The sequence below is a fragment of the Lycorma delicatula genome, chromosome 7, assembly GCF_047948215.1.
Source record: "Lycorma delicatula isolate Av1 chromosome 7, ASM4794821v1, whole genome shotgun sequence".
Taxonomy (NCBI): Eukaryota; Metazoa; Arthropoda; class Insecta; order Hemiptera; family Fulgoridae; genus Lycorma; species Lycorma delicatula.
Window position 1 is genome coordinate 16,951,047 of NC_134461.1, and position 13,110 is coordinate 16,964,156.

General features: G+C 31.6%; 1 protein-coding gene across 1 annotated transcript in view; it reads right to left on the minus strand.

Annotated features, from left to right (window-relative positions):
- Positions 1-9,176: 9,176 nt before the first annotated feature.
- LOC142327676 (ATP-dependent DNA helicase DDX31) overlaps positions 9,177-13,110 on the minus strand; it is a 172,425-nt gene continuing 168,491 nt past the window's right edge. Inside the window, exon 11 of the mRNA XM_075370914.1 lies at positions 9,177-9,389. Within this exon, the coding sequence (XP_075227029.1) occupies positions 9,278-9,389 (112 nt within the window). The 3' untranslated portion in view covers positions 9,177-9,277. The remainder of the gene's footprint in view (positions 9,390-13,110) is intronic.

Sequence of the window (13,110 nt, forward strand, 5' to 3'; positions counted from 1 at the left end):
TGTTTTTTAACTCTAACTCTTAATTTTTATTAAATAAATAACTTTTTTTTTTTTAATTTTATACATCACTTAAAGGGCTATTAAAATTAAAGTAATTTGGCACCTATATTATATTCCGGACCCAAAATAAGAAGCAATTTTCTTACTTTCATAAAAAAATTGTTCACTATCTTTGAACAATTCTCTTTTAAATGAACGTTTTTGTTAGGGAACACTTCTTCATAAATAAAGTTTTCCTAAATTTTTCCCGCATATTAAAGAAGTCCCAATAATCAAAAACTTTTTAATCCTTTGGAATTTTAAGCTTATTTTGGTAATCAAACCAGCGTAGCTTTGACCAGCGTAGCCGCCGAAAAAGTCATGCAATACTTACTTTACCACCTTTTTTTTAAATTTAAAAAAAATTGATTTGTAGTAGAATAAATAAACATACATTTTCAAATGTGGAAATCCCGTCAATTTTAACAATCGAAAATAACAAATAAAAATTCCTCACGCTTGAAAAAAATACATATAAGAAATTCATTCGGACACATAATCCCTACAAATCTAAAAAAAAACTAAATAAACAAATTTTCGAATGTATGATATTAAAAAGCCAACAAGATGTATAACGAAGTTGAAAGAAATTCTAAACATAAGGATAACAGAGAAGGAGGACTGTTTGGATAGAATGAAGTTTGGAGAAATTATTTATAATGCAAAAGTTCTTGTGGATGAAGGAAAACGTTCTTGTGGCAGAAGAAAATTGACAGAAAAACAAAACCGGGTGAACTTTGAGAAAATGAAGGAAATTTACTAAAAGAAGAATTTATTAGTGGCGTGTTCCCTAGTAGGTAGTTTTGAAATAAATAAATAAAAGTAGCAATAAACTTCTTCAAGTGAATCCAGGTAAGTTTACTAACTGATACATAAAAATACATTTACATTATTTTAAATGATTTGTAATAAAAATTTGCGATCTCCGTGTCTCAGCCTTTCATCTGGAGGTCCCGGGTTCGAATTCCAGTCAGGCGTACAATTTTTCATACGCTATATATTTATTTCCATTTTCGCATTTCCTGTACAAGTTTCTTTGTAAGATTCTGTGGTTAATTAGTTTTGTGAAAAAATAAATAAATACGTCGAAATTACAATTTTATAAATTGTCACTAAACGTAAATGTAATGGATAGAAATGTGTAATATTTAGTAAGGCAGTGAAAAAAATCTATTTATATGACATAATTCCAATCATTTCTATTACAAAGAAAAAAAAAGTTTATCACACACACACACACAAATATATATATGAATGAGCTACTATATTGTTAGCTCATATATGGCTAATTTAATATCGGCGGCCGAACATGGTATAGCAACTCAGATGCGAACTGGCACACAGTATACGGACGCGCTGATACAGCATTACTCCCACCTCGCGGTTCTCCCATAAAAGCGACGCTGCAGCCCCACCACTCTCAGACTCCAATAAAAGACCGTGTACCAGGGTGAATTTGCAATTCATCGTCGACCACCACCTGGAGAAGACCAAGAAGATGGAAGAAGGCAGAAGAAGTTCCCCGGCCGGCTCAACGTGGGACCTCTCGGCGGATGCCAACATCCCCGCCGGAGCAGCAAGCCAAGAGAGTCGCTGTACGCGGACGCTACCTTTCCGCTCCGGCTCCAGCTCGTCGGGCTTCAATCGCCTTGGCCGGTGGACAGCAGCAGGAACCGGCCCAGCGTGGGATCGCTCGGGGAGAACCGCCTCGGCCGCGCCGGCGAAGGACGACCGACGCCGACCCGACACTGCGGAGCTCTGGGGGCCATCACTGCCACGTTATAGTGGGGACCCAACTGCCGCTGAGGGAATGCCCGGTCGGACTTCAATGGACGAGGCGCAACTCCCCGACTTCGCCGGAGACCAGCTTTCGGACGCAACAGCTCTTCTCAGAGCTAACGCAAAAAACGGCCCTTTACAGGGCCACAAGGTTATGAAATAAGAAAATTCGACGACAACAGCCCCTTTCAGGGCTACCATAAGGTTAGAAATTACAACGAGCTGTCGAAGCCATTCGACGACAATATATAATAAAACATATATATGTATGTGTTAGTCACGGCTTCGCTTTCACTATATGGTTACATATGATTAATTGTTTTTCGACCAATATTTGTCGTTTTGGACAAATATGAACCAAATCGGACCATAAATTCAATTTTTCGAAATATGTCGATCCCAGCGCCACCTACCGGGTCTGAAACCTTTGCGGGCGTGCGCACAACTCACAGACTTTTAATAAAATCTGATTATCTTAATTATGCAACCGTATGCAAGTTTGTTAAGCAATTTTTTATTTTTTACACTTTATTCACTATTGCACTTTTTCAAAGTCCTTTTTCTGACCATTTAAGAAAAGTGTTAGACCTTAGATACTTTTGCCTAAGAGATCTTCAGGATTTTCTCTTTTTGCTTAGGTACTTTTTGCTTGTGAGATCTTCCAGACGAATTAAAAAAATGTAAAATTTAGTAATATGCATCTTCTCCGCACGGGTAATCTTCTGTACATAAAAAGAAGAAAGTCAGTTTGAATGTATTTTTTTTCGTAAATATCTCAATACCGACGCCATCTAGCGGGAATAGTTTTTGCAAAAATTTTCTTTTCACGTATCTAATATTTATTCTGAACTTGAGCCAAATCGGACCATAAATACGATTTTTCGAAATATCTCGACCCCAGCGCCACCTAGGGAGTGTAAATTAATTCAGAATCCTTCGCTGGCGAGCACACAACTCACCAAAGTTTCATAGCAATCGGATGAATGGTACAGAAACGCATACGGGAGAAACAAACATTCATTTCTATATATATATATATATATATATATATATATATATATATATAGAATATAAATACGTATGTATACGAGTAAGTGTAGGCCTATTTAGATAGATAGAAATTAAATTCTATCTATAATTTTAAGTTTTAATCAACTTTTTTTAGTCAATTTTTCATTGTTTCAAAAATTTTTCTGAAAAAATAACAATCTCTGCGAACGCTTTCAAATATTATAAAAAATACACTTCAAATTTAAAATTAATCTCAATAAAAGAGAATGTATAAAAACGTTACACGTTTAATGTAAATTAATAGAATTTTAATATGGTAATATAGAACCTTGAATTAGGGATACTAATTTGGTTAACAAGACGGTGTGTAGAATGTAAAAGGTTGTAGAGGAAGAAAAAGATAGCAACATTATAAATCAGATAACTGAGGACGTACGATGTAGTAATAATATTAAAATTAAAAAGGATTAGTTCAGAACAGAGAGAATTGGATAATAGGATAAAACTAGTCAAATAACTGATGAAAAAACATATAACTTTATTTCATATATAAATTATTCAGGAGGAGATATAATTTAGGAACCGATTGTAGAACTTGAAATAAGGAAAAAATTTCATTCTATCGTACGACCGTTCGAAAACGCTTTGTAATCGAGTTACGGATACCGAGCGAAAAATTTCAATCGGTTTCAATTCCCTCGTTAAAATGAGATCATACTGAAGTTTTTTTAAGGCGTTATATAAAACCCACCGGATTGAACTAGTGGCGAGCTCGTTATCTCAAATCAGTTGATTTCGAAGTCGAGAGTTCTAAGGTTTAAGTCCTAGTAAAAGGCAGTTATTTTTATTTGGATTTGAATACTAGATCGTGGATACCGGTGTTCTTTGGTGGTTGGGGTTCAATTAACCGCTCATCTCTGGAACGGTCGATTTGAGACTGTACAAGACTATACTTCATTTACATATATATACACCACCCTCATTCATGGTGTGTATCACGTTAGTAAAGTAAATTTTTTTTTGTGCCAGAACAACTACATCAATTTTCATGCAATATGTACAGAATACTCCCTTCAATCACTCAAGTTATCCCTGAAATACTAATGTACATAAGATTTACGTGTGGAAGTAACTTCCCCGCCAGTTGCGGACTCGCCCTTTTCCCCGTCTTCTTCAGTTCTCCTATGCTTTAATCAATCACTGTGAGTTAAAATACATTAGAGAGTTGATGTATAAACGTGTGCGTTTTTCTTTTAGAAGGACAGATTCTCGTCAACTGCGGTGTCTACGCTTATTTACGTACCATTAGTATTTATAGAAAGTAATTCATACGTCAATTGTACGTGTAGTTAGTAATAAATAATAATTATAAGAGAGTTATAATAATTTCTGCTTAATATTTATAATAAAATATTACCCTTTAGGTATATTATTGATTATTGCTTAAAAACAGGCGTCTTCGTTTTACAAAATATGGAAAACTTGTATGCAAATCCCGTACAAATTCTATCAGAATTTGGCTAACGATGGGAACGGAACGGAACGGAACGCAAGAATGGCGGGAGTTCAATATTTCAATATTTCTCCCTACAAATCGCAGAGCCTGGACAATGTATCTTTCTATTATCGGGCGGATTTCATCGGTTATTTAATGGAGGTTATAAATTTTAAGTTTTATTTATGGACGGATTTGGTAATTTGCGTTCCTACCCGTGTGGACCATACTGTAATTTATTTACTGGTTCTGACCGTGACAGACTAAGCTTTTGAGCCTAGTAATCCCGGGGTGATTCCCCTTCAGTCCATCCGCTGAAGTATCCTCGGTGCCAGCACCTATGGGCTAGCAGGAGTGCGCCTACCGGAGCTCTAGTTATTTGGAGGGAGAAATGCACCACCGTTCTCCGGAGGGAGTCGCATATGCTGACTAAATGAAACTGTGGTCTCTTCGTGAGACGGTGTGGGATGATTTCTAGCTATTTATAGTTTTAACAAAATTTAATTGCGAAAACGGTCACTTTCGCGGTCGGAATTTTTGTGCGGTTTCCATTTATAGGTTACGCAATATAGAGGCTCCTAAGCCTGGTTTGTCATTTTTTGACTCTCGTACTGCCTCTTCACGGTGGTTCGTTTAATACGGCATGAGGCCGTTTTCTTATACCCTGTGGAGTACGATCCTCTCGGCAGATGTCCCGGAGATGGCCGTGTTCGGACACGGCCGCTCTCCCGAACAGTCTGCGTGCTAACGATGGGAGTAGCGAAGAAGACTTTAGAAGAAGATGACCGTCTGTGAGGTTCTCACGATAGCGAAATAGTTTATTCCATCTGAGGATGAAGTTTACTCCGATTCCAGTATCAGAAGCGTCTTAAAAATTCAATCTATTAGAAAGCCCGTTGAAACCATTCAAAGGAAGGAGCGACAAGAAACTGATTCTTTAGTAGTTTCACTTCCACCAACACAAAATATATTCGAAGATTAATAGTAATTTACAGTCATCAATTCTTCCGATAGCTAAACGGTGTTGTACCACCAATGAATAGATATCAATTCATGCTACATTTACATACTCGGCCGTGGCAAGTAAAAGAAAGTTTAGTCGAGAAATTAAAATAAATGATTCAGAAAGTAATTAACCCAAAAAGTTCATAAGCAACATTATTAACAGAACACGAAAATACTGTCACCTTTGCGATTCCCAAACTGCAAGGATGACGACAACTTACTGCGCGAAATGTCAACGACCCATATGCGGAGAACGTCAAACAAAAATATGTCGTAGTTGTTAAAATAAGTAAGTAAATATAATTATTTTGTCTGTAATTAATCTACTTTTAAATAATCTTTTTTTTGTTTGTAGATAATCATATATCTTTTTCAATTATTCTCAATCAATTATTCTTAATTTTTTTAAATTCATTTTAAACAAATACACACCAAATTTATGTATAATTAATATTAACCGCAATAAGAAATAACGTTAGTATTCCACAGTTATATATTTTAAAGGAACGATTTTTATGAAAACAAAATTGCGAACAGTAGATAAAACTTAAATATCACTAATTACAAAAAAGAATTACGTTAAATTCATCAGGAAAACAGTCTAAATTAGAATAAATAAATAAATAAAGAAAAAAGATTGATATAAATTAAAGATATAGTATTTAGTACGGTCTGATTACTAATTTCATAACAGTTACAAATTCCTGAATTTATGAATAAGTTGATAAACTTTAAAGGGACTTCAAAAATATAATTCAAAAATTTGAGAAGTACTCGTTGTTCTTGGGAAGAAAATATCTCAACATAAATCATTGAATTAGTCTACGAAAAATAATAAATTACTCTTCAGCAGAACATTGATGCAGAGTGATTCAAAGAAACGGGAAATTTTGAATGTTGTGTTGGTAGCCGTGGGGCGATTGGTACCACTTGATAAGTGGCACCAGCCTCTCTAACCTAACCTGCCATTTAGTTGTCATGGATCCTTGGAGTGGTGCGCAACGTGCATTTGCTATCAAAGCGTTTTACAAAAACAATGACAGTGTGGAGGGAGCGCGTAGAGAATTTCGCCGTCATTTTAATTTTGAGGAAACCGGTTCGGCAATGAAAAAGAAACCTCCAGGCCGTGAGCGCCCCGTCCGAATACCACAGAATGTTCAAGCTTTACAAGATTCTGTCACACGAAGTCCACATCGGTTAATCCGTCGTTTCTCAGCATCTTTACAATCGCATAGTTCAAGTGTTCGAAGAATGTTAGTGAAGGACTTGCAATACCATCCACACAAGTTGCAGATCGTCCAGGAACTGAAACCGAACCGTGCAGTTGTGCGAGCAAAATTCTGTAATGTAATGCTTCAGAAGATAAATGATAACGAAGAGTTTGTTCACGAACTGTGGATGTCAGACGAAGCGCATTTCCGCCTCAGTGGAATTGTTAACAAGCAAAATTTCAGATACTGGGCACAAGAAATTCCTACACAGCTACACCAGCGTCCGTTGCATAGCCAGAATGTGACCGTGTCGTGTGCTATGTCATCTTACGGTGTTATAGGCCCTTATTTTTTTGAGGATGACAACGGTCTTGCGATTACAGTGACGTCGGCTAGTTACGTAGCCGTGCTTGAAACCTTTGTTGTGGAACAACAAAAGAAATTTCCACCGATTCTTAACACAGCCTGGTTTCAACAAGACGGAGCAACATCACATACTGCACGAATATCGATGGCAGCTGTACGCCGATTGTTTGGACAACGTGTCGTTTCACGAAAAGGTGACATTAGATTGTCTCCCAGATCGCCTGATCTCTCAGCTTGCGATTACTTTTTGTGGGATCACCTTAAAAGCAAAGTATTCCACAGTAGATCTGCTACAACGGAAGAACTGAAGACAAAGATCCGAAAAGCAATTGCGGAAATTCCAGTTGAGATGTTAAGTCAAACCGTGAACAATTTAACGAAGAGACTTCGTGAGTGTTTACGTAGAAGAGGAGGTGATCTTTAAAAAATAAACTAAAATGTATGTATCCTAAAATGGCAAGATTTGTACAATTACATTAAATAAAATTTATTATCTAAAAAAATTTTCATTAACGTTATTTAATTTTTAAAATTTCCCGTTTCTTTGAATCACCCTGTATAAGGAAGGAGCTTTGTCGTGGTTGGGTATTTCATTTCTCTTTCAACTATTAGGGAGAAAAAATAATCATGGAAAAGTCAAATTATCAATAAAACAAAATATTTTTTTTTTAAATGTAATAGTTGGTAACTGCAAGTTTAGCGACTATATTAAAAAGAAGCAAATATTCTTTGAATATTTGTAAGGAAAAAAAGATTTACTTTAAAAATGAATAATAATCATACCTTAGTCGCGACGACTGTGAAATATTGTTACCAAAATTACGTACAGAAAAATAAGGATTATGAATTAATAGGATATATTAGAAATAAAAAATATCAAGATAACTAAAGCCAGTGGCGGCTCGCGTATAGGCACTGTGGAACTGCAGCACCACCCCTATTTCCAACTGATATTATCTACAACATTTAACATAATGAATGCTTCTTTCTTTATACTTTTACAATATATAATCCTTAATCAGTAGCCATCCCCCAGTTTATGAAAAAGATACAAAAATTTTTGTGTGGAACTGTGCGGTTCACAGCGAAAGTGGTTTTTTGGCTGTTGTGGAACATAGGAAGCTGCACGCGAGGCTGCGAGGGAGAATGAGCGCACTGTCACTCCCGCAGTGTCGACCCTGACGTGCTAATAGAAGGTAGGTATTTTACTCCGCATGTGTACGGAACGTTCCTTGTTCAATCCCTTTTCTAGTTTAGTTGATGGAAGGAATATGAAAGCGGTTTAGTTGTTTTTTCAGTAGCAATCAAAATATAGCGGAAAGCAAGGGTTCTTTGATTGCCAAATCTGCCCAAAAACACGCTGGAAGGGCGAAAGAGAAGGTAATTAGTAAAAACTAATTACGTATTTGTTTCTAAATAAATTACGTACATAGCAATTTAAATTAAGCATCGTTGGACTATAATGTTTTTAAGCGGACATTTTATTAAACTAATATCTAATAATACTAAAAAATATTATCTGTATTGACATTTTATTATTTATTCGGTTAAACCGAATAAGGTTTTTAAGCACAATGTGCTTAAAAACCGCGTACCATATTCTTGAATGTGATAAAGTGTAGAATTAGATTATCATCCTGCTTCCAGCTATTCATTTTTGATTCATTTGATTCATTTTTTCGGTTCTTTTATTTTACAGAAATTTTAAACATGGCCTTGAAAAGGCCCAGAAAATTTTTTTTTGGAGCAGTACGTCCACTAATTTTAGCTACGAGCCGCCACTGACTAAAGCTGAAATAAGAGAGGATGACTGACAATGACCGTTACAAACTGCTGACACTCTTACCATAACTCTGTCACCAAATGTAAAACATAACAATAAACATCAATATGAGTGATATAACACAATGTTATAAATATCACTCGTGTTCGGTCGGTGTTATATTTCTTTATCAATTAGCCGATGTTTTCAATGCGAAATTAAGAAGTTTTCAAAAATGACCGAATTTTTCGCGTGTTACTTATCCACTGACAAACTATTGTACCGACATTGGAAGAAAAATGTAAAGAGAAGAACAAGATGGATAGGATGTAATGGAATATCAATTGAACGGAAACTACATCATAAATGAGAAAGGGTGTGGAAAGATGAACATATGAAAATTTATTATGTCTGAAATGAAAGGGATAAGAATCATAGAAAACCGAGGGAAGAATTGAAAAAAATGCGATCAAAGAATTCGATGATCTAAATAAGCTAGAAAAGAACGTCTTTTTTAAAAAATATATAAATTTTTTTTTAATAAATGTAAAATATTAAAACATTATTTACATTTAATGTAACCTATTTATTTCACGTATAGGAAATATACTAATCCTTTTTCTTTTTCTTTCTCGGTGACAGACCGCTATCAAATTCGGAGATATTTAAATGAGAAGCTTTCCGTTTCGGTTTGAATTCCTTAGGTGTTTTATCTTTGAACCTGTAAAAAAAATTAAAAAACCTTTATTTCAAAATAAGAAAAAACTAACTGGATAATACAATAAACATGTATACGCTAGGTTTAAAAAAATTATACAATGCAATAATAAAATATTTTTGTTGTATGCTAAAAAATCATACCAAGCAAAAATTTAACCAAGAATTAATTTGATAATTATCAAATTAATGTAAATTAAATGTAATAATTATTAAATTTTAAAATTAAAAGTAATGAAAATATTTAGTTAAATAAAAGCGTGGCGCAGTTTTTATAATTTATTTAAAACAACACAACATTTATTTTTACAACAATTAATCTTCATTTTCATTTTCAATAACGACACGAGGAGGCGAAGAGGTCTGCTGGAACCTCTCCAGTTGAGACTGACTAGCTACAAGTAACAATCTGGGAAAATGCACCCACTCGCTTTCTTTGTACGTGTTCTTACATGTTTGAAGTTCATCTTCGAATTCTGCTTGTAATCTAAGACAAATTGAACGCACTCTTTCCGCTAAAAGTTTCATTTTAATTAATTATGAATTTTTATTTAATGAATTTCTTAATACGATTACAGTTATAATAATGATAATTAATCATTTTTCAGGTTACCGTCAATAACTTTGTGCAAGATTTCTAAATTTAATTTTTATTTTTTATCTTATTAACCCTTAAAGGTCATCTCGGTGCAAATTTGAACCATCAAAGAATTAAAACTTGAGTTATTTTATTACAGATAAATAAAGTATATACATATACTGAACAACCTCATTAAACAAAAAATATATTTTAAAATAAAGCAAATGTCTATAAATACTTATTCGAAAATATTGTTATAAAAACTGGGCCACGCTTTTATTTAACTAAATATTTTCATTACTTTTAATTTTAAAATTTAATAATTATTATATTTATTGATTTTTTATTTGTTGGTTATTTATTAGATATTTATATAATTTATTTTTTACTTTTCAGTGCATTTTTATATTTGTTAATATATTATATTTTTTTGTTTAAATATTTTCATTACTTTTAATTTTAAAATTTAATAATTATTATATTTATTGATTTTTTATTTGTTGGTTATTTATTAGATATTTATATAATTTATTTTTTACTTTTCAGTGCATTTTTATATTTGTTAATATATTATATTTTTTTGTTTAAATATTTTCATTACTTTTAATTTTAAAATTTAATAATTATTATATTTATTGATTTTTTATTTGTTGGTTATTTATTAGATATTTATATAATTTATTTTTTACTTTTCAGTGCATTTTTATATTTGTTAATATATTATATTTTTTTGTTTAAATATTTTCATTACTTTTAATTTTAAAATTTAATAATTATTATATTTATTGATTTTTTATTTGTTGGTTATTTATTAGATATTTATATAATTTATTTTTTACTTTTCAGTGCATTTTTATATTTGTTAATATATTATATTTTTTTGTTTAAATATTTTCATTACTTTTAATTTTAAAATTTAATAATTATTATATTTATTGATTTTTTATTTGTTGGTTATTTATTAGATATTTATATAATTTATTTTTTACTTTTCAGTGCATTTTTATATTTGTTAATATATTATATTTTTTTGTTTAAATATTTTCATTACTTTTAATTTTAAAATTTAATAATTATTATATTTATTGATTTTTTATTTGTTGGTTATTTATTAGATATTTATATAATTTATTTTTTACTTTTCAGTGCATTTTTATATTTGTTAATATATTATATTTTTTTGTTTAAATATTTTCATTACTTTTAATTTTAAAATTTAATAATTATTATATTTATTGATTTTTTATTTGTTGGTTATTTATTAGATATTTATATAATTTATTTTTTACTTTTCAGTGCATTTTTATATTTGTTAATATATTATATTTTTTTGTTTAAAATTCTCAATTTGATTTAATTCTTATTTTTTACCAAATTTCAATCATTTTCATACGATAGTTTATGAGAAATGAACATTTTCAGCTAAATGCATGAATTTAGCGTAGGGGTAGAGCGTGGTGGCGTGGGGGTGGGTCATATCCAAATTCTAATATCATAGCATTGTACTGTCATCGAAGTTACATACGTGTACCAAATTTCATTGATTTTCATACGATAGATCAAAAGATATAGCAGTTGCAAGATTTTATTATTCCTAAAGCGAGTTAAATAAAAGCTTTTAAAAATGAATATACACCATGCAGTAAAAACATTGCAAAATTTTACCAAAAAAAAATTAACACCAGCTTATACAACAAATAAAAATTAATTAAATATATTAATAATAATTACAATAAAACATTAAATAATAATGATTTTAACTTCAATAAGCAGGAAGTATATAGTTTAAGTTGTAAAGATTGCGATATGATAAATTTTCTATACGCGCAAAAGAACATATTGATAGCATTAAAAATAATAAATCTCAAGATTCTAATTATGCTAAACTTATCTCAGGTAATGGTTATTAATACAATCCAAATACATTTATAAAAATTTTAGATATTTTTTATAATTATTTTAATACATAGAATTTAATAACTCCATATTTGAAGTAATAACAAAAATACGATGTGGACATCACATGACTTCCTTGTACGCCTATTCAATTACATACACACATTCTTTTAAAATGAAAAGTACATAAAATTTATTTCATTAATAACTTCTAGTATTTTTTCATATGTTTTTTTTATTGTTATTATTGAATTGTTATTTAACGTATTTTTTTTTACAATCAGAGGTAAATAATTATTGATAAATCAATATATTTAAATTAAATAAAAGGTAAAAAAAAGGAGATGAAGTCTCGAACCGATGTGCCTTCCCCTTGTAAGATCAAAATGTTCCATTTATTAAAATTTTATTTGGCTATAACTATGGAGCCAAGGAAAATATATATAGAAGAACAAAGTCTGTATATTTTTTTGTTTGTTTGGTAAATATCTGGACACCGGCGCCACCTAGCGGGTGAAAAATTTTTTTGGCAAATGTTTCTTTTCACGTAACTAATATATATTCTGAAAATGAGTCAAATCGGACCATAAATACCATTTTTCGAAATAACTTGACCCCAGCACTACCTAGCGAGTCCAAACTAATTCAAAAACCTTCGCGGGGGTGCGCACAACTCACTAAAGTTTCATCGGAATCGGATGAATGGTGTAGGAACGCATACGGGACAAACAAACATTCATATATATATATATATATAGATGAAAATTAATTCCTTAAATTTCTAATTTCTTACATAACAATTTTATATATAACTGATTAAGATAATAATTTAAACATGCATAACAAATCAAAAACCATTCAAAAAGCAACAGAAACACAATACAAAAATTTCAGTGTAAGCAAGGATAGAAGCGGTAGCGAACGCTTCGATTATACTACAACCGATAACGCATTCCATTATTTTATTTAAATCAAACCGAAAGATCAAAGCGAACATTATAATAAAATTTAGTTAAGCAACGTAAAAAATGCATCAGTTCAATGCTATTTGAAAACGCAGAAAACTACTTGCAACCTAGATTAGACAACTTAACAATGCAGCTTCATTCAATAGACTATTACGAATAACAGGTGGACATGCACGAAACTGTAATCAAATCAACAAAAATCATATTTTATATTTGAAATAAATTTATCAACCTTTTGCTAGCGATTACAACATTCAAATAAATTATAATCAGTAGTTCTG